Source organism: Calliphora vicina, chromosome 4 (genome assembly GCF_958450345.1).
Source record: "Calliphora vicina chromosome 4, idCalVici1.1, whole genome shotgun sequence".
In the NCBI taxonomy this organism is placed as follows: domain Eukaryota; kingdom Metazoa; phylum Arthropoda; class Insecta; order Diptera; family Calliphoridae; genus Calliphora; species Calliphora vicina.
Genome location: NC_088783.1, coordinates 110,784,911 through 110,805,875, shown reverse-complemented (window position 1 = coordinate 110,805,875; position 20,965 = coordinate 110,784,911). Strand labels below are relative to the sequence as shown.

General features: G+C 31.0%; 4 protein-coding genes across 4 annotated transcripts; 1 reads left to right on the top strand and 3 right to left on the bottom strand.

Annotated features, from left to right (window-relative positions):
• Positions 1-3,671, bottom strand: mael (maelstrom). Its single transcript, XM_065509012.1, has 6 exons — positions 3,534-3,671; positions 3,267-3,471; positions 2,995-3,202; positions 2,578-2,727; positions 2,125-2,519; positions 1-932 (listed from the first exon to the last, which is right to left on the bottom strand). The coding sequence occupies exons 2-6, from the start codon at positions 3,387-3,389 to the stop codon at positions 300-302; spliced, it is 1,509 nt and encodes a 502-aa protein (XP_065365084.1). The 5' UTR covers positions 3,390-3,471; positions 3,534-3,671; the 3' UTR covers positions 1-299.
• A 1,442-nt stretch (positions 3,672-5,113) lies between these two features.
• Positions 5,114-6,696, bottom strand: LOC135957879 (uncharacterized). Its single transcript, XM_065508706.1, has 2 exons — positions 5,956-6,696; positions 5,114-5,894 (listed from the first exon to the last, which is right to left on the bottom strand). Exons 1-2 carry the CDS (start codon positions 6,594-6,596, stop codon positions 5,165-5,167), a joined length of 1,371 nt encoding a protein of 456 aa, XP_065364778.1. The 5' UTR covers positions 6,597-6,696; the 3' UTR covers positions 5,114-5,164.
• A 493-nt stretch (positions 6,697-7,189) lies between these two features.
• Positions 7,190-7,818, top strand: LOC135958677 (uncharacterized). The gene is made up of 3 exons (XM_065509568.1): positions 7,190-7,314; positions 7,375-7,605; positions 7,675-7,818. Exons 1-3 carry the CDS (start codon positions 7,246-7,248, stop codon positions 7,816-7,818), a joined length of 444 nt encoding a protein of 147 aa, XP_065365640.1. The 5' UTR covers positions 7,190-7,245.
• A 726-nt stretch (positions 7,819-8,544) lies between these two features.
• LOC135958201 (uncharacterized) lies at positions 8,545-18,453 on the bottom strand. Its single transcript, XM_065509083.1, has 2 exons — positions 17,982-18,453; positions 8,545-13,407 (listed from the first exon to the last, which is right to left on the bottom strand). Exons 1-2 carry the CDS (start codon positions 18,364-18,366, stop codon positions 13,196-13,198), a joined length of 597 nt encoding a protein of 198 aa, XP_065365155.1. The 5' UTR covers positions 18,367-18,453; the 3' UTR covers positions 8,545-13,195.
• Between the last annotated feature and the right edge of the window lie 2,512 nt (positions 18,454-20,965).

The window sequence follows — 20,965 nt, the reverse complement described above, 5'->3', positions numbered from 1 at the left end:
TTTGATTGTGTCAATATATAAAGTTTTTTTTTTATTATTAATAACTCCCGTTTAACGTCCTGTCTAACAAGATTATGATTTTTGAAAAAGAACTAAAAACTATAAAGAAAAATCTAAAAAAAAAACACTTTTCAAGCACTAAAAAACTTACCAATTAACAATAAAAAAAAATTATTTAAAAAAAAATTTAAATCAAATAAAGAGTTGTCACACTTTAAAAGCGATCCTGTTCAATAACGAAAAATGACAAATTGATTTTGTACATTGAAACAGGCTTGTTTAACTTATTTTCTAGATTATTATTGATGTGTAAAACGTCCGCGACCCGAAGCAGTGGTAGCATTCGAAGTATTCAAGGTGGAGCTAATATAAGAACCGCGACCGCGTCCAAAACTAGCCACCGAATTGAAATCATCAAAGTCCGACTCATCTTTTGTATAATCGATGGTGAAATGTGTTGTATCCGGTTCACGGGGTACATTGCGCGAACGTGAAGTCCAGGGATTCATATTTTTACAATCATCATCCACTACCACATCCGAAACCGAAGACTTTTTAAAGTGTTTTGGCGCAGCCGAATTATTAGCAACTGGTACTTTTTTGCGAGCCCCCAGTGCGGGAAAGTTATTGCTATAGTTTTTATTGTCACCATTCGATATGGCAGATTTTTGATCATCATAGTAGATTTTAGAGCCAGCTACAGCCTTGGTGGCATACGATGAGGTAGTACCCATTGATATGAATGAAGTGTTGTCGGCACAAGTGCTGGGTGCTGGTGTTATTATGGCATGTAGATTGGTATTTTGAGGACAATGGCGTCCCGGTATAAGGGCCAAGGCAATGTCACGACACATATAATCGGAGAACATGAAGCCCCAACGGGTAACGAAGGATTGTGTGCAGTATTTGCTTTTGTCGATCTCTTCGTGGTACTGAAAAGTGAGAGAAGAAATAAAGAATTTTAAATTATAAGTAGGATTAAGTAGAAATTGTTTAAAAATAAATTAAATTAATGAAAAACTAGTATGATAGCTTCCAAGAAGGGATCAGTGTTATGGATCTGAACAGTTGTAGGGGGTGAAGTTTTCACTGATGGGTCCAAGATGGAATCTGGAACTGGAGCCAGATCTTATGTAGTAGATGAGAACATCAAAGTGTCATACAGACTCCCAGGCGAATGCATATCCTAGCCATATGGAAAACCTATTTTGATAAGGGCACACGTCACAAATGGGTCTGTAGTGACAATTAATGTAGATAGTCAGAAAGCACTGAAGACTTTAAAATGTCATATGGTCCAATCGAGCATAGTGGTGAACTGTAAGCCTTATTGGAATTATACACAATCAGATTGTGTTGGGTACCAGGGCACTGTAACGTACAGGGATGAACTGGTCAGACAGGGTTCGGATCTGGACTATATTAATAGGAACTGGGGTAGGTTAAATCTGCTATCAGAACAATTCTTATGAATAAAACTTCCCCGGGAGTTTTTTCCCTTTTCATATTTTTCCTATTCAAATTCAATGGGAAAAAAACTCCCTGGGAACAAACTCCCGGGGAATTTTTTATTCATAATTGGGCTGTATATGTTGATCCTCGAAATATATCGCGACTCTGCGACTCAATCCTGATATAGAAGGACAGATTACAGGATGTCCAGGGCTATTTGGCCAAAGTTAGATGCAAAGGCAACCAGAATATTAATTGGGTTGGATAGGAAAAGTCTCAAGTCTTTAGTAGGAGTTATAACCAGTCATTGCTCAATAGGAGTGACCGGAAATTGAAATTAAATATTATGTTTTCAGATAAAAGTGGCCTAAAAATGGTTTCAGACAGGCTGACAATAAACAATCTGCCAAAAAATGTTACATTAATGAAATTATTGCTAAATTAAAGTTTTATTTTGCAAAAAATATGAAGATTTGACAAAAAAAATCAATGAAAAACTTAAAGGAATGTAGTAACACTAAATCAATAATTTGATTAGCATCAGGTCTGTCGCAATCACTACAATTAGTCGAGATTCGCCATTACAGCTTCTGCATGCAAATTTATTGAAAATAAAATTGATTTCTCTACCCCCAGTTAAAAGAAAAATTTAAAAAAAAATCTGTTACTCACCTGGCAAGCAATGCCAATTTGATATTCAAAGAAATCACGTTCAAAAAATGCATCTGTTATATAAAAACTTTTAGGTTTTTCCAATTCACCAACTTCACAGGTGGCTTCTTTCATGATAAAAAACAAATATTGTATGGGATAGATCTTCAAATCAATATTATTAGCACCAACATCAGCTTTTAGAAATTCCAAAACCGATTCTACAATATGTATACCATCACGATGAGTGTAAATGGGTGGATAGTCATCGGTTTCCTCATCACGTATAAAATTCAAAACATCATTGTAGATGCAACCCAAATTCTTTTCACCCAAAGCATTGGGTGGCAGTGGTAGATTGTGTGTGGTTTCTGAATGATGCTGGGCCTCATATTGATGGCCATAAATGTTGACACCTTAATAAAGTAGTTGTTTAAGTTATAGGATTTATATTTCAACAATTTTTAAACTAACCTGGATTAATGAGAGTTTGATACATGCGTTTGACACCATCTTTGAGAGAATATTCACAAACAGACAGCTCAGCGGGCACATACACACCACCCTTAAGGGTTTTAGTGAAATAGTTTACCATTATAAAGTAGTATGAATTTAATTCCAGTTCTAGAACAAAAAAAAATTAGAAATTTAACTAATTAAGTATTAAATAATTGGAAAATTCCTAAAACATTTCAAAAAACCGGATAAAGATGACGACTTGCATAATTTTGGACCTTTCTCACAATGCAGTGCGGCTACTATTGCCTTCTAAAGGTGATATCATTAAAATACGATTGAAGATCCACTGTGACTAGGAGCGATGCTCAACTACTTATTGAAAATAACCACTGATAACGAAACCCATAAAAAGAACATTTATCACTCACTCACCATCATTTTTAACACTTCGACTGACGGTACTTTCAATGTCACGCTTCATTTGGCGTTCCTTATTTTCTAGATCATGTTTTTCTCTTTCCATAAATGAAACAGGCGTGCCGGTACAAGTTAATTTCTCAACATTTGAATTAGATTTGAGAACAATCTTCTGCTCTTTGGCCTTTTCTTTATAGGGAGCTCTTTCTTCAGCACTCATTGTCTAAAGTAAAATTATATTATTAAGGAAATGTCATTATTATTTAAACCCTAGATATAAAACATACCGCCCATATTTTACCCGCTTCTTGGGTGGCTGCTGGTAACGATAAATTTTTACCATATTTAGATTTCCAATCAAAAGTGAAATTCATAAAGCCATTGGCTGCAGCTTTCTTCTTTGGTGGCATTTTTTTTGTTTGCTTTAAATTGGACAGGTTATAACAGGACTGAATATAACGGGACTAGTTATTGAGTTGTAAGAACAAAAATCTAATTGTTTAAAGAAAATACAGTAAAATAAAAATATTTCTTAAATATAAACAACTAATTACCAATGGCTTTATATGTTTTGAAAGGAAATTATCAAATTTCGCAATCTAAAATATTTTTTTTTGCTTAATTCGCAGTTTTTTTTAATTCTTTGTGGTTTTTTTGTGGAGCCCGCAACTATTTTTTTATACTAATGTTGCCATATTACAAATACAAGGTAACTGTTATACATGCTCTAATAATTGATAGCTCATTAAAAAAGTAAACAAAGTGTTAAGTGCTGCCAAATTTTACAAAGGAAAGCTTAAAATTCTAATTTAAAAGGCATTGAATGAAATTTAATACATGAATAAACTAGATTTAATATGAAATTTAATTACTTCTCATATAAATTTTATAATTAGTTCTTTCTCGTTCCATCAAATAAAACTTTATGTCTTATATTCACTTGAGATTGATAGCTTCAGTTGTAATAAATTAAATTAAATTAGTTGTAATAAATTAATTTTAAAAAAATAGATTACTCTTGTTATGACAATTTGAAAACTTTCTACTCATATTTTCTTTATATTTAAGAGCATGAAATATTATATTTTACAATTGTTATAAAAAACATCGAAACGATAGCCGTAACGAATACAATTTTTAATACCTTAAATGCACAATTTTTATATTTCAAGTTTGGCTACCGTTACCACTAAGCTACCGTTACAAAATTAACTGCAATTACAGGTACCACTAAAATATTGTTACCGAAATAATTCAGATAAGCGTTACCGTTATATTTTAAACGTTTCGCATCTGGAAGGGATACTTCGAATAAGGAATGTAGTACATTCCTAGAAAGACAATACAAATTTTAAATGTAGAAAGTATTTCTGATTTTAATAATAATGTTGTAAATATGTTTTGTTCTTAAGATAATGTCCCTTTTTGCATGTGACGAGGAGGAAAATGCCTTAGTTCTGCAGAATGATGTCTTTTAAAAGAATAACTATTATGCAAAACCGTTTCCAGCATACCACGGAGGTATAAAACACGACCACCCGGATGAAGGCCCTCCACAAAGAGATTAACAATTATGCAAAGCCTTTTCCAACATACTCCGGAGGAAAAAAACCCCTAACGCCCGGACGAAAGCCGATAATTCAGGAAAAAATTTATCGATATTTCGTCCATTTTTTCAAAATTAAAGTAATTTTTAATGAATATTTCGATGTGCTACAAACGGAATGACAAAATCAATATACCCCCTTTTTGTTGGTAGGTATAATTAAGTTTTCTGTCTTCATATAAAATTCAAATAAGTTATAAATGTATTTTAGGGTATCACAATGGACCTCAAGGCCTAGGAGTCGCTACGTGCTGGCGACCCATGTAACATAACCTTGTTTTCTTGTCTTACTTGCCAAATGAACAAGTTTTAATAAAAACATACATCAAACAGTTCATTAGTAAAGATCCCTCTCCCATCACATTCTTTTGAGCTATTTTTTTATGTAGACTAAAAGTTTTATAACTATTTATTGAAGCTAAAAGTGAGGTTAAATAAATTTGCATAGCAGAAATCATGGTCAAAATTTATATCCCAGCGTCACCTAAATTTATATGACACAACTAAAACTGAAATAAAATAATCAACTTTTAATAATTTTAACTTGTATTTCAATAATATATAAACGTATTTCTACATTCAATTATCCACAGGTTCTTCTTTAACTTCAATATCATCGTCTTCTTGGTCCTCCTTACTATTTTCATGCAATAAAACATACTCTCGCGTGCTAAAACCAAACTTCACCACATCTTTTTCCATTAGTTCGTGATATTTGCGCGCATCAATGCGTTTGTTATTCAAAAATGTACCATTCGCGGATTCCAGGTCAATTAAATACAAACGCACACGTTTACCTTGCGAGCCATCCTCACGTTCGAAGGGCACTAGGCGATACTGCAGAGCGGCATGTTGTTTGGAACAGCTGGGATGATCAACGGCCAGATCGACTACTTTGCGATCACGTCCTACCAAAAAACAACTTTGACGATGGATATGTAAAACGGGCAAAGCTGTTTCTCCTTTAAAGGGATATAAACGCCAGCGACGTTTGGGCTTGCGAGCCTCGGGTGGCTCAGAATACTTGACAACTACACCATTGACCTTGTTGGTGTCTTCGGTGAGAGCTCCACTTAAAGCGAAATTAGGTTTTTCCTTTTCTTTAGTATCGTCTTCATTCTCAGCGGGTTTTTTGTCATCGTTCTGTTTACCCCACTCATAGCTATTGCCATCTTCTTCTTTGCGTTGGTGCTTAAAACGATTGCCAGAACCTCTAGATCTGTTGGGAGAACGCTGTTCACGTTTAACGTAATCTCTCTCACGATTACGTTCCCTTGAGCGGTCTCTATCCCTTCTGGGGGGACTGCGTCTTAAATAGAAACAAAAGATATTAAAATTTATTAATATTAAAAATATTTAATAAAACATACTCTCTTCTATCATAGGAACCAGCTTGTTCTCTATCTCTGCCCTTGTAATCCCTTCTGTCATCACGTTCTCGTTTAACTTCCGTACGCTGATCCCTATTTGAATGCTGAGGGCGTTCGTCATTTCTTTCGCGTTTATGTTCATGTGACCAGTCCCTATTGCCACTGCGACCAGCCTCAGTTCTAGGTCTCTCACGGCTGCGACTTCTGTCATTTCTGTATTTCTCCCGGCTATGACTTCTACCCCGTCTAGTTGGACTTTCCCATTTGGATTTGTTGCCGCCGTGTTGTTTTTCCCTCTCACGACTGCGGGAACGTTCTTTTTTTACTTTCACCGGTGACATGTCAGACTCCTTTTTAATTTTTTTCTTTGCCACTGCTTTTTCCTCCTCTGAGGAGGATGACTCCGCCGAAGATTCAGAAGCCTCATCTTCCGAGCCGGAATTGTGTTTGGATTTTCTCTTTGCGCTTTTAACTTTCTTATGCTTCTTCTTTTTCTTGTCTTTTTGTTTACGTTTTTTCTTTTCACGTTTCTGCTGCTGCTCTTGTTCTTCAGCGGATGATTCGGTAGAGCTGGATGAGCTTTCGTCACTAGTGTCCAATTCGGAATCACTAGACTTGTGGCTTTTTTTGGTTTTAGACATGGGATTTTCTATTTTAAATTTGTTTTGGCTTAAAAAAATGTAAAAGAAAATCTGTTTCTTTTGGCTGTCAATGAGGTTGTCATAATTTGTTGCAAGTGCTGCCAAGTTTTAGGTAATAAATAAATAGAGTACAAAGGCGGTCATATCTTGGCGCCGTTGTAAAAGTGAGCAGGTTTTCTAAAAATTCCCCGATATTGTTATATTTTAAAACCCAAATTCATAAACAATTTTTAAATTTATAAAAGGTTTCCATACAAAAAATGTTTTATAAACCTTTGATAAAACTAAAAACTGTTTATGAATGTGGAGCTATTCCAAAATAAACTGTTATAAAATTATATTGAAAATCTTTTGAAAATTTAAATAAAGTTTGTACAGAAACACAGCTAGCTACTTTAAATATTTTCAGGAATTATATATCGTCGCCTGATCCATAGTTTAGTCAATATTTGTATTTATATTTAAGTTTCCTAGCCATAAATCTCTTTTTTAACTTACTAAATTTGAACCTATAAAATGCAACCCTTTCAGTGTTAATACTCAAAAGTACTGTCAACAATTCTAACAGTAAATTGTTTTTATTGAAAATGTAGAATAGCTCAAAGGAAAACTGAAATAATTGTGCCAATTTTTTTGTTAAATAATAAAAATGAATTTTTCCCGCAAAAAAATGATTTTATACATGTTAATTATAGCCTCCGGCATAGATACCATATTGGTAAGTTTTTATGCTTCATTTCTGGCAAAATACTTCAAAACTTGATTTCTAATTATCTAGCCTGGGCCCATTTTTCAAAACAAAGAGGACGCAAATGTTCAAACCTCTGTTTTGGACGAAACACGTTTTTCTCGTCAGGTCGTTCAGCCCACCTGGTTAAATTTAGGCCAAGAAGCGGCTATGGATCCTACAGTTTATGTAGATCAACGGGCTTTGGAGGAGGCCGATGAAATACGTAGGACCATACAAAAAGCGGTGAATGAAGACACCTTTGCGGTGCCAGATGAACAGGTGGCATTTTACATTTCTTATTATTTATAATATGTATTTAATAAAGCTTAGAACTATTTTCTATTTTAGCAAGATCCAAATATGGATCCAAATTTTAATCCATCTGATCAGGGACCACCGCAACCTATGCATTCCTTACCACCCTGGTATCAGAACGTACAAAGGCTTTTTCAAAATTGGTCACAAAATCTATTTAGAGGTTTTCGTAATTAATTTGATTTGTATATATATCTAAATATTCCATAAATTATGTAAATTTTAGTTTTTAAATGTTACTTTCTGTATATTTATGTTTTTTACAATAATTGTTATATGAATAAGTATTTATGTACGTTTTTTTAGAAGAGTATTTTATAAAAGTTTAGTATTTTATTTGCCATCTTTGTTTTTATTTAATTTTTAAAATATATATTCAAAACTTTTAAGATTTTAAGACATTTTTTCTTATCTGATACGAAAGATCACAAAAAAATGGAGAGCATATTGATTTTGTCATTCCGTTTGTAACACATCGAAATATTTGTCGCAGATCCTCAAAAGTATATATATTCTGGGTTCTTATAAAACTCTAATACGATCTAGCTATGTCCATCCGTCTGACCATCTGTTTGCCTGTTGAAGGCATACGATAGGGTCTACAAGGAAGGACTTTGGGGCATTAAATTCAAATATTTGTTGATCAGAAATGTTTAGTATTAAAAATTGTCATAATCGGTCAAGTAGAACCAGAGTTATGCATCAAATTGTCCGACAATCTACCCAAAATATTTGATATTTTCTTTAAATATATTGCAGATTAAAAAAAACGTCAACTATTAAAATTTTTTTAACCAAAAATTATTAACTTTGGATAGCTTTTAATATAATATTTATTAGCAGTATTATTGTTATTAAACTTACTTTATTATCTTGTTTTATATAAGAAAAACTCAACTCACATTTTGTTAATAATATTTCTTTTTATTAAGTAGTTTCTTTATTTTTGTTAAAACTAATTTCATTATTTTCAAATTTTCTACAAATTTAATAAACAAATTATATTGATTTAGTACTAAATAAAAAAGCTTTTCACAAACATATTAACAAACAAAAAGTTAAGAAAAAACAAGTTCAGTTTTATAAATAATTTATAAGTTTTTTGCATATATAATTATGTTATTGTATAGCGTTTGTTATATATATAATTTTGTTATATATCCTTTTAGTTTTTTTATTATAATTAATATGTATATTGTTTCAATTTTTATTTATGTTTAATATCGTTCAAGGTTTTAATTATATTTAGTTTTTATAATTTAAGGCTTTGTTTCAGTTAGGTTTTTTTATATTTTTTTGTATAAATATTGGGCATTTTCTTAATTTGGCTTGTAATTTAACGTTTGACATTTAAATATATGTATATTGTAGTAATGCTGTAGCTGGTTTGTAGTTTTAACAGGGTGTAACATTGTTTTGTTTACTAAAAACCGTTATATGTCAAATGATAACTGCCATAGTAATGTCAATGCAGAATAGTAATGCCATTTGTTTATGAGAAATAAAACGTAAATTAAAATGAAAATAAATCATTGGTATGCGGATTTTGAATAATAATAATAAGAGAAGGTTTTTGTATTTATAAACCAATGTAATCATGTACGTATGTAAAATGTTTATAGAGAAATAAATGGTGAAAATAATATTGCAATAAAAGTGAAAATAATAATAAAACCGCAAAGTGGTTTTTAAGTTATTTTTTAAAATAAAGATGTATAGCTGTTGTCACAACATGTTTTATGAAATTTCAGTAATAAGGCGTAAAAGTAAAAACTGAAAAATACAATAAAAGCGTAGCGTTAATTGTAAGGAAATTAAAAACGCTTGAATAAAGATTACAAAGGGAGGGCAAATATGTTTTTTCTTTCTGAAGCTATTGAGCCAATTAAAAAATAATTTTAGTACTATTTGGAGGTAATTTGAATTAGAATTTGTTGAAAGTTTTATTTAATCAAATATGTAATGAATTCCTTAATGCAGTATAAGTAAAGCTGTGTATACTTTATTATCAACTGAAACTGAAAATTATCAACTAAAAATAGAAAATTTTACTAATTTCGTTTTGTCACACCCTTTTATTTTATATTAATGCTTATTTATTTGCTTACTTTTATATAAATTTATGTATGTACTTTTATGCAGCCATTAGTTTTAAATGTTTTATTAGTTTTAAATCGTTCTTTTTTTGTTATTAAACTACCATGAAAGTTTTAATTATTTTTTTTCGTATATCTCAACAATTTTTTTTAAATGTAGTTATATAAATGCCACTAGGTATTTTGTTTTGTCAATTATAAGCTTTAAACAGTTTGAACAGCTTTAATATACATACATATATATATTTACTAAATATTTTATTTAAAAAAATTTTAAAAAAATATTTGAAACCTGTTGGGGGAAACAGTATTTTTTTTTGCTATAAAATTAAGCTTAATAAAGAAATTAGAATATAAACAAAGAAATAAAACTTAGAAAAGAATTAAATATTTATTTAATAAAACGTTTAAACAATTTTAATTGTTTTTTTTTCACTCAAACTTTGTTTTACCTAATATTATTAGCCCATCCTCACATTCATATTGCAAAGTTTTTGAAATAGTTTGTTTTAAAAAAAAAACTTTTTTTCTTTTGTTTGTGTTTAACATTTGATTGATGTAATTTTCAAATAACGTAATGTCCGTTTTCATTTTACATGACTCTTTTCATTCCTAAAAAAATAAAATATATTAAAACAAAGTTTGTTAAAACAAAAAACTTTCCTTTCCTTCTTTATAAAACCAAAGTATTGTTTAAAAAGGTAGTTAATGCTTCAAGTAGATAGACATGTTATTTGTTTGAAAGAATGTTAAAAGTTTCTCACACAATTTGATGGCTAAATAATTCAATATTTTGACTTTAATATGATGTCTATGGGGGTATTCTTTAACATAAAAATTTTATTAAAACATTAAGTAACAACTTATTCATTTATTTAGCTGAATTACAGAAAATGTTTTAAAATAGTATTTCTAAATGCTGTAAATTTGTAACTCACTTATTTCGAATTAGAATATTTGCCACATTTTGCATTTGGGCATAACTCGTTGAGCAGGGGCTAAATTACCGAGTAAAATTGTTCGTAATTTTCTTATTTGAGATTACGGCATTCGATATCGAGCAAAAAATTTAGTAAATTTTATCACAATTTTGATATCGAAATCATTTTGCGATACGATAGCTCATTTGATCACGAATGCGGTAATTTGGCCCCAGGTTGCAAAAAACCAAATTTGGCATCACTGCTTTATGTCAAACGTTGTTTTTGTAAGCAAATGATTGACAGTGATGCCAAATGTGTGATTTTTAGCATGAAATTAGCGTTATCATTAAAATACCGTTATCCCTAAGCTATCGTTACCGAAATAAACCAAAATAACGTTACCGCTAAATCACCGTTAATGAAATAATCCAAATTAGTGTCGCCGTTACCTTTTTACAATTTTGAATCGATAGCCAACCTTGCTAAAAAGCCACAAACACAATTTTTGTTAAGAAAATTGAGTTAGAATTCAATTATAAATGATTAATTTATCGAATTTTTTAAAATCCTTCAAAGTTTTATTTAAATTTCGTGTAGTTTAGAGCTTATCAATCTACATTTTGCTTCATATGTTTAATGTTAGAGGTAACTTAATCATTGTTTTGCAGCATGAAGCAAATTTTTTCAATAAAAAAGTAAAATTCCAATAAAATTTAGCCACGGACCTCATTAAATTCCAATCTTAAGGATCCAGACTTTTTATATTATTTGATATCAGCTAAGCTTTACTTTGTTACAAAAAGAAATTGATTCAAATGAATCAGAACTTTTCAAATAGATAGATTTTCTTTACATACCTGATAGTTTAATTTTTGTTAAAAAATTTCGTTACGTTTTTATTATTTTAAGAATTTTTAAATAAGTTCTTATTGAAAATAATTTAAACTACCATTTTTAGCTGAATATTCAGGTTTTTTTTATAGATTTCTTTAAATTTGAATGTAATTTAATTTCGCACATTTGGCATTACTATTTTTACCGTTACGATTAAACAACAATGTTGCCACTGCTTTATAAAAATGCTGCCACAGTGTTTTATTTGAAAAAGCATGAACAATTTGATACCAATTTAAATAAATTAAAAAATTCCTTCAATTTCAGACTTTTCTTAATATTTTTAAACAATTACATTATAAAAAGCCTAAAAATCACTTTTATTTATGGTAAAATATATAAAAACTAATGAACTTTTATGTAAAGTTTACTTTCTACTACACAAAAACCATTAATTATTTAGTATTTTAATAAATTTGATATAAAAAATATTAAAACCCACTTTTTTCAAGCTTTTACTTGATCATATTTATGACTTTTTAGCGACTTCTTTAAATTTTGATGTATAATACTTGGCATCACTATTTTTACCGTTACTATTAAATAACAATGTTGCCAATGCTTTATAAAATGCTGCCACAGTTGATACCAATTTAAATAAATTAGTAAAATTCTAGTAAATTCCAGTGTTTTCTTAATATTTTAAAACAATTATATTAGAACAAACCTTAATTACCTTTAAATTGAGGTAAAATGTTAAAAAATTTCATTTTTTGTATAAAAAGTTGTAAAACTTTACAAAATGATTTAAATTCTAAACAACAATCGAAGTTATAATAAAAGAAACTAATAAAACTTGAATATGTTGAAAAATATTCAATCAAACTTTGATTTTTGTCACATCGCACATCAGCTAAACAAATAATCAAGGTTTTCAAAAGTAAACAACAGCTGTTGTTTTAAAATGTCGGCTCTTTTGCAACCTTTAAAGTAAACAAACATTTTAATTACACATTTGTTTACCATTCTCTTATAGAAATTAAAAGAATAAATAGTTAAACGTTTTATTTAAATTATTTATAAATATATTTAATAAAAAGTTTTGATTAAAATGTGCAAAATAATATAAAACAAGAAAACTCAACAAAAACAATATATGGAATGCGATTAAAAACCTGAATCGTTTATCTAACAATAAAATAGTTATATAATTTTACTAATATTTATATAAGTTCTAATAACTACACAAACTAATATAAACTGGTAATATAATTAAGGTTAAATGAAAGCAAGTTTTGAAAGATTTTTTTCTTAATATTTAACTTAATTTACAAAATGTTTGCTAATTTTAATAAAAATAAAGAAAATTTAAAAAAAAAATTTATTAAATTTAGATTTACCTTGTTGTATATTCAAAAGGGGTTTAAATTATCTTTGTTGACTAAAAAATTAAGAATTTTTTTTTCACAAATTATTTGAATTCTAAGAACTTGTTCCCACTTTTTGTTTTGTTTTGTTATATTTTTCCATTTTAAATACAAATATTATTTATAAAGTTTATAATGTAATTTATAATAAATATAAAATACATTTGCTTAATTTTTAATTATATATTTTCTTTATGAATTCTACTTTAATATTTTCACTGTTACGGTTTTGTATATATTACGTTTTTATATCTTGATTTTCACCCATTGTATTTTATCTGACCTCATCGATGTCTTCACCTTCCGATGAGCTGCGTATGGTATTGTATTGCGAATTTCGACTGCGCAGCATGCGCAGGAAACTGCCCACCGCAAATATGGTTCTTCGATGACGATGGAATATACCCTGGTACAGGGCTTCACGCAAAGTTTTACGATCTTCTACGTCCACGCTGGAGTTTAAAGATGTTTGATGGGGTAAACGGCCTGTAATGGACACAAAGAATATTTTTTTTAAAACTTACTTTAATAAATTTCATTTCAATACAAAACTATTGCAGCTACCACAAAAAAAGTAACAAATATTTGTTTACCTTTCTTCGAATTCCGAAAAATATTATCCCTGGGTATAAGGAATTTTGTTGGCAACATAAAACCTTGCAAATTCAGTTTAGGGTACAAAATAATATTTGTTAATTCAAACTTTCATTTAGATTGAGAGAAAAGTTGAAGCTGCAATTTATAACTATATTTATAAGCAAGCAAGGAATCGGAAGCCACGACAATACATTCAACTTTCTAAATAAACAACTTCAACTAGCTTTAATCGTTGGTCTTTAGTATTTCAGAAGCTTCAATCATAGGCTTTTGTATGGTCCTTTAGACTCTTCAATCGTAGGTCTTTATATAGTATTTTACAAGCTTGTACAACGATTGAGATTTCACTCAAAATATTGAAATAAATGGATGAAATGGAATATTAAATGCAGTAATATTGTACAACTGATGAATAATTAAAGTTTAGCGGATGAGAAAGCCACTGCTTCATTACACAAGGTTTTTAACATTGTTCACGCAGCGAATGAACATGAATTTGTTTTGTGAGGACAACTCTTGTCGATGTTATGTTCTTGTTCGAACAACGTTGTTAGCACAATTGTTCGCAAACTGTGTATGTCTGAAATCAAATATAATTTTCACACAAAAAGATCGCCATTTTTAAAAATTACAAAGAAAACTATGAAGATACGGAACACAGGAAAACGTGAACAAATTTGTGTTTGTAATTCTCCTGACGTTTTGTTCATGTGCACACAAAACGATGGCTGGTCAAGACGTGACATAGAAAATGGCTGACATAGATGTCAGACATTTTTTGCAATCAGTGATTGATAAATGTAGTTGTATAAGGTAAAGAAAAGAATGAGCGTCACCTGTTCTGAGGGAAAGAACAACACCAAGAAAGGCGTGAGTGTAAAGAACTTGAGATGCACTACGACAGGAATGAAACCCGGAAATTCTTTAAAAAAATAAGGCGTCAGATTAAAGGATTTAAATGAGGAGCGTCTTCCTATCAATGGGATTCTAGTAACGGATGCACATGGCACTCTAAGGCTGTGGAAGGGGCATTTTTACTAGCTTTAGCCAGGCGATGAAATCAACAATTCCGCAAATGAAAATTCCGCGCCTGGAACTGGAAGGGGCATTTTTACTAGCTTTTGCCAGGCGATGAAGTCAACAATTCCGCAAATGAAAATTCCTCGCCTGGAACATTAATAAACGCGGATGGCATCGCTAAACCGCATGACTTTATTAAGGTACAAACAGTTATAGCTCGGATGAAGAATAATATAGCAGAGGGCTTGCCCGCTGAGCTGTTTAAAGCCGGAAGCGAAAATTTGGTAAGCCGCATGCACTAACTCTTGTGCAAAATATGGTCTCAAGAATGCATGCCAGATTAATGGAATCTCAGTGTACTCTGCCCTATTCACAAGAAAGGAGATCCTACCCTTTGCACCAACTCTGTAGAACCGAAAAATGTACAGCTGCCCGTCCTTCTCCCAGTTTTTAAAATTTTGAAAAATTCCAAAAATTTTTGAAAACCCATGAGATATAAATTTTTTTACGGATTGTGAGCAATATTTTACAAAAAAATTCAAAATAAAATAAATTTTTTTTAAAATCTTTTCTGGAATATTTTACAAAAAGTTTCAAAATAATTTTTTTTAAAAAAAAAATTTTTTTAATCTTTTATGAAATAATTTTAAATTAGAAAAAGAAACATTAAAAAATCCAAAATTTTAAAAAATATTTTATTTTAATTCCCATAAAATTGATTTTTCCACAAATTTCAACTTTGCTAACCCATCCTAAAAGGCACCTAAAAGGCATAGAACCCTTTTCATTTCATTTTATATTATAAATTTTTTGATTATCTCATTTGGTTGAAAAGGTATGATTTTTGAAACGAAAAAAAAACGGATTGATATTTGGAAAATTTATAGCTTTTCCAATAGGGTGAATACTTTTGCCCCAACTTGTATATATTATGGGTTCGAAATTTTCAATAAATATTCTTTGTTGATCTCAAAATGTTTGGTATTAGAAATGGTCAAGATCGGTCAATTAAAACCAGAGTTATAGACCGAAATGTAAGACAACCTCCTACAAATATTTTTCAAAAGGTCTCCACGTAGCAATATTTATTGCTACAATTGTCAAATTTGATTGCGTCAATGAAATTTGCGAGTGTAGACTGCTAATTGCCATAAGTAGCAATCCATTGCGCAATGATTGTTTTACTGATTGCCTGAGCAATTATTGCTAAGCAATAAACTGTCAGTTCCGTTGTCATTAATGTAAAATTTCATTCAACACAAAATATACGCAAAATACACATCAGTTTTTCATAGAACTTCTCGCGTTGAAAATTTTGTATTTGTGACGAACGTTTTCTCCACCTAAAGCAATCGCTGTGATATTGTTCTGCCGACGTTATTGCCTGTGTTTAGCAATAAAAATTGCTACGTGGAGACGTAGGGTTAAATGTATGTATTACAAATAATACCATGAAATTTTGGCACATTGTTCCTTAAAGTAGGGTCACACATGTCAAATATTTGACGAAAAAGACGTAACCACTAAATAAAATACATTTTAATTCTTTTATTTCTTTGAAAAACTTATTTTACTTAGGATGATTCAAAACAAAAAGAAAACATTTGTAAGAGTAAACATGTCATACAAATTTGTGCTAAAAAGTGGTTACGCTTTTTTGAGCAAATATGTGAACGATTGAAGCCATACACCTTATAGGAAGGTATCAGTGCGATTTTAGACCTGGTAAGTCCACCATAGACCAGATATTCACAATCCGCCAAAGCCTCTAAAAGACCAAAGAAAAAATCGATACCCAACCGCCAATAGATGTTAATTTGGGCTTAGTAGGCAATTGAGAAGTAAAGTCCTCTCTCGAAGGATGAAGATCCCACTGTAAAAATCACTCACTTTACCCGTCCTGCTCTATGGTGTTGAAAGATGGACAATGAAAATATCAGACGTGGCATTGTTGGCAGTGTTTGAGAGAAAAATTCTCCGTAAGATTTACGGCCCTATACGAGTAAACGATGGATTCCGAATTAAAATGAAACCGGAGCTGTACGAACTATACGAGCTATACGTCGATATATATGTAGTCAAGCGCATTAACGAATGCGCTGGCTCGGACTCGTTTATCGAATAGATAATAACGCTCCATACAAGGAAGAACCCGCCGATGGGCAACGCAGAAAAGGGCGGCCCAATCTCTGTTGGAATGACCAGGTGCAACAAGATCTGAAAACACTTGGTGCCTCCAACTGGTGTCAGTATGCAGACGACAGGAATAGCTGGCGTTCTATTTTGCTTCAGGCTCAAACCGACCCCCGGTTGTAATAGCCATTTAAAGTAAGCTATGATTGATAAATGGATTCTTATAAAAATTCAAGGTTTTATAGTATGGATACTAGATATGAGATGTTAAAAGAATTTATAGCATATTAGAAGTTCAAAATGTGTTGGATTTATTAGCAATTTTCTTTAAATTAAATGGAATCTAGGCTTTTTATATGTTGGTCACGTTAATAACTACAGTAGTATTGTAAAACTGCTGAATACTTTAGTCTTTCTCAATGCAAGCGGCTTTTAAGTGAAGCTAAAATGTATTCCCTGTCTATACTTGACATACATATGATATCGTTGTCAAGACAAAGATATCTAAGATGAATCAATCACTAACAGTTTTTTCATAACCCTTCATAACCCTATACCTGATCAATTTTTGTCATGATAAACGTCAAAATGGTTGACAAGATAAAAAATTTTCAGGTATAGACCCCATTTATTAGTATTATTGTTACGTTATGACAAAAATTTTAGTGATTTTGCTCAGACAACTTTGTCTTGACAACAAATGTCATTTATTGTTATGATAAATATTTGTCAAGTATAGACAGGGAGTAAGCAAAATCACTAACAATTTTATCATAACGAAGCAATAATACTAATAAATGGAAACTAGCTGATAATATTTTATTTAGACAACTATTTTGAAGATTAAAATGATAAAAATTTAACAGGTATAGACAGGGGGTTACGAAGCAATAATTTTAATAAATGGAGACTATACCTGATAATTTTTTATCTTGACAATCATTTTGACGTTTATCATGATAAAAATTTATCTGGTATAGACAGGGGGTAACGAAGCAATGATACTAATTAAATTTAAAGCTTAGCATGACATAAATTTATCTGGTATGGACATAGGGTTAAGCCGATATTAATGAAGGGTTATGTTTAAGATGGATATAGTGGCGATTTCAGGCAAATTAATTCTTTTATTTATAAAGAGTGTGACATACTCTCACTGTTGAATTGGGAATTTGTTTGAATATCAATTTCATTACATGAATTCACAAAAATTTGCTAGAATTCTCCACCTTTTCTAAATTCGCTTTGGTTTACTAATGATGCTGGGTTTGAAACTTTTTAATTTATGAATTTCTTCCTTTAACACTTACCTACTATGGGTGATTTGGGCGATTTCGTGGAATACTCCTCCACCTCCTTGCCCGTCAAATCCAATTTCAATACCTTTTTCGACAGCTCCAGGGCAGTGGCATCTTTGGGAGGTGTACTGACGGTGGTTGGTTTCTTCTTCGAAACCTTAACCTCAACATCACGCTGGCTAACAGCACTCTTAGAGGCAGCTACCGTTACAGCTACCGTATCCGATGTAGAGGACATTTTCTTAAGGTGAGTGTTTGCAGTGGCCGTCGATAAGGTGGACAATGATGTAGAGGCAGCCGATGTGGAGGCGGAAGTGGCCGAAGTGTTAGAGGTGGGCGATAAGATGGATGTAGAAGTTGTATTTGCCGATGTAGAACGATGTTCAATGGCCACCATGGTAAAGAGAGCTGGAACTCTTGTTAGGGTTTTTTTGTTTGTTTGATTGTTTAGTTAATATGGAGGAGGGTTGGGGTGGTTTATTAAAATAATAAAAAACAAAATTACGGTGGTCTGGCTTCACTGTGATAGTTCGAGTCCAGAGGTATATCTAGATTGCTGCAATCCAAACTAGATTGTTTTAAAAGATAACGATCCAGACGTTTTTTGCCTTCTTCTTCTTCTGATTTACACCAGTTATGTTGATAGTCCGAATTTAATTCGGTGGGATATCTGTGGGTATAATCGGTGAGTGTTATACGTGGTAGATTTGTACGATTCTCTTGTATATCCAATTCTCTTAAATTATCTATTAATGTATCGATTAGTAATACCTTGGCTGGGTAATTATTATTATTATTAATTTGCTGTTGTTGTGGGTGGATTTGTTGCTGATGTTGCGGTTGCTGCTGCTGTTGCTGTAATTGTGTATATACCAAATTACCATTGAAATAATCGTTCATGCTATTGATAGAATCCTGCGTTTCAGGTTTATTTCCTGTTTTTCCATAGAATCCTGGCTGCTGTGAGTGTAAGAAATTTTGTGGATGATGACTTACGTTGCTCAAGGTTTGAGGTTTTATATTGACTCGTATGGGACAATTTGTGGCTGCTGCTGCTGCTGGGCCATTTAGCGGATATTCATTTACCGTTAGACGACTAACAATTGGATTATATTTGTAGTTGTTTTTTGGCTGATTGATTTGTCGTTTAATGTCGCTGGCAATGTTTAACGATGCATCCGTTATGCATTCCGTTTGTAGACTAGTCGCTGTGGCTGTGAAATTATTTGCCAAGTTGTTAGTTATGTGAGTTTTTTGCTGCTGCTGCTGTTGTTGTTGTAGCTGTAATTGCCTCTTACGTCGTAGTTGATTACGTTCTCCTAGGTTTTCCAAATATTTTATGCTTTTAAGGAAGCCTTGTTCATAGTAATCCGTTGCCAATTGCAAATAATATGTTAATGTTTCCGCGCCAATTGCAGCACCTTCAACACCCTTGCCACTACCTTCAGCTCTATCAGCCCAGCTATTAGCTGCCTTCAGACGTTGTGGTGGCTGGCTGGTGGTATTACAAAAAGTTCGTATTACACCGCAATTGCTGTTCAAAGGAAATTGTTGTTGTTGTTTTGTCTCATTCAATAAGTACTCAACACTTTCTAGTTTTCCCAAACTACGTCGTCGTTGTTTATATTTATGCGGCTTATTAAATTTGTTTGGCTTTTGAGTGTCCACATCTCTAACGTCATTTAAGCATTTCTTATAGTTTTTCTCCTGTCTCAGATTTTGCAATCTCTCCACTTGTTTTCTGGCTATTTTCTTTAGAACTTCACTATTTTGCCTATTAATTTGTAAAAGTTTTATGGAATCGTTGTAGGTTAAATCAGGACTTCGTTGTTCACATAGTGTTTGACGTCCTCGTGATGTATAAACTTTTTCAAAACTATAAATATAAGAAAAGAGAGAGAAAATATGAATTTAATAACTTTATTTAATGAAAATTATTAAAATTTAAAACATTTAAAACAAATCAATTTAGTTTTGTATTTAAAAGTTAAGAAACTCCGAAATTTCTTTAAATGTAAACAGAGTTGCAGCAAAAGGTAGCAAACAGTTCAATAAAATCAAGCAAGTGGTTTGCTAATTTCACGCAACAATGTAAAAACAAACATTTTTCTTTAAGTGTAAACAGAGTTGCAGCAAAAGGTATTAGTACAATTAATATCAACAAAGGGTTTGCTAACTTCACGCGACAAAGTAAAAACAAGTGTGAACAAGTAATAAATAATTGTTCATGAATAAAAAAATGGATTTTAGTTAAAATAATAAATTCGCTAAAAATTTTAAAGCATTTCCCTTACAATAAATAAATTTTTAATACAAATTATCACTAAAAAGTTAATTTCTAAAATATTTTTATAGAAACCAAATAAATTTTGAAAAATTTTATATAAATTTGTGATAAATATATAAATTATTGATTTAAAAATTAATAACTTAAAGTAAATATCAATAATTATTGAATTGTTAAACAAATTATTTAAATTATAAAAGATTTGACGCCAGTTTTTATGAAATTTTATACAAATAATAATTTAATATCTTTACTTTTTAACAATTGTATAGAATCTAAATAAAATTGTTAACATATTATGCAAATCAATAACAATTTTATTAATTAGTTATTAAATTTCCTTTTTTGTAAACAAATATCTTAAATTACCTAAAATGTAAACAGAGTTGTAGAAAAAGGCAGTAAATAAATGAAAATAAACAAAGGGGTATGATAACTTTACAGGGGAAAGTAAAAATTAGTTTTTTTTGGGCCTTAATTATAGGTCTTTATATAGTATTTTAGAAGCTTTAATCGTGGGTCTTTATATAGTATTTTAGAAGCTTTAATCGTGGGTCTTTATATAGTATTTTAGAAACTTTAATCGTGGGTCTTTATATAGTATTTTAGAAGCTTTAATCGTGGGTCTTTATATAGTATTTTAGAAGCTTTAATCGTGGGTCTTTATATAGTATTTTAGAAGCTTTAATCGTGGGTCTTTATATAGTAT

Excerpts from the sequence above, each read along its gene's own strand:
- mael (XM_065509012.1), bottom strand. The coding sequence starts at position 3,389 with ATGCCACCAAAGAAGAAAGCTGCAGCCAATGGCTTTATGAATTTCACT. Across the intron at positions 3,203-3,266 it reads AAGCGGGTAAAATATGGGCG|ACAATGAGTGCTGAAGAAAG; the intron begins GTATGTTTTATA and ends ATTTTACTTTAG. Across the intron at positions 2,520-2,577 it reads TCAAACTCTCATTAATCCAG|GTGTCAACATTTATGGCCAT; the intron begins GTTAGTTTAAAA and ends TACTTTATTAAG.
- LOC135957879 (XM_065508706.1), bottom strand. The coding sequence starts at position 6,596 with ATGTCTAAAACCAAAAAAAGCCACAAGTCTAGTGATTCCGAATTGGAC. Across the intron at positions 5,895-5,955 it reads GGTTCCTATGATAGAAGAGA|ACGCAGTCCCCCCAGAAGGG; the intron begins GTATGTTTTATT and ends TTTCTATTTAAG.
- LOC135958677 (XM_065509568.1), top strand. The coding sequence starts at position 7,246 with ATGAATTTTTCCCGCAAAAAAATGATTTTATACATGTTAATTATAGCC. Across the intron at positions 7,315-7,374 it reads CCGGCATAGATACCATATTG|CCTGGGCCCATTTTTCAAAA; the intron begins GTAAGTTTTTAT and ends CTAATTATCTAG. Across the intron at positions 7,606-7,674 it reads TTGCGGTGCCAGATGAACAG|CAAGATCCAAATATGGATCC; the intron begins GTGGCATTTTAC and ends TTTCTATTTTAG.
- LOC135958201 (XM_065509083.1), bottom strand. The coding sequence starts at position 18,366 with ATGGTGGCCATTGAACATCGTTCTACATCGGCAAATACAACTTCTACA. Across the intron at positions 13,408-17,981 it reads GCCCAAATCACCCATAGTAG|GCCGTTTACCCCATCAAACA; the intron begins GTAAGTGTTAAA and ends TGTCCATTACAG.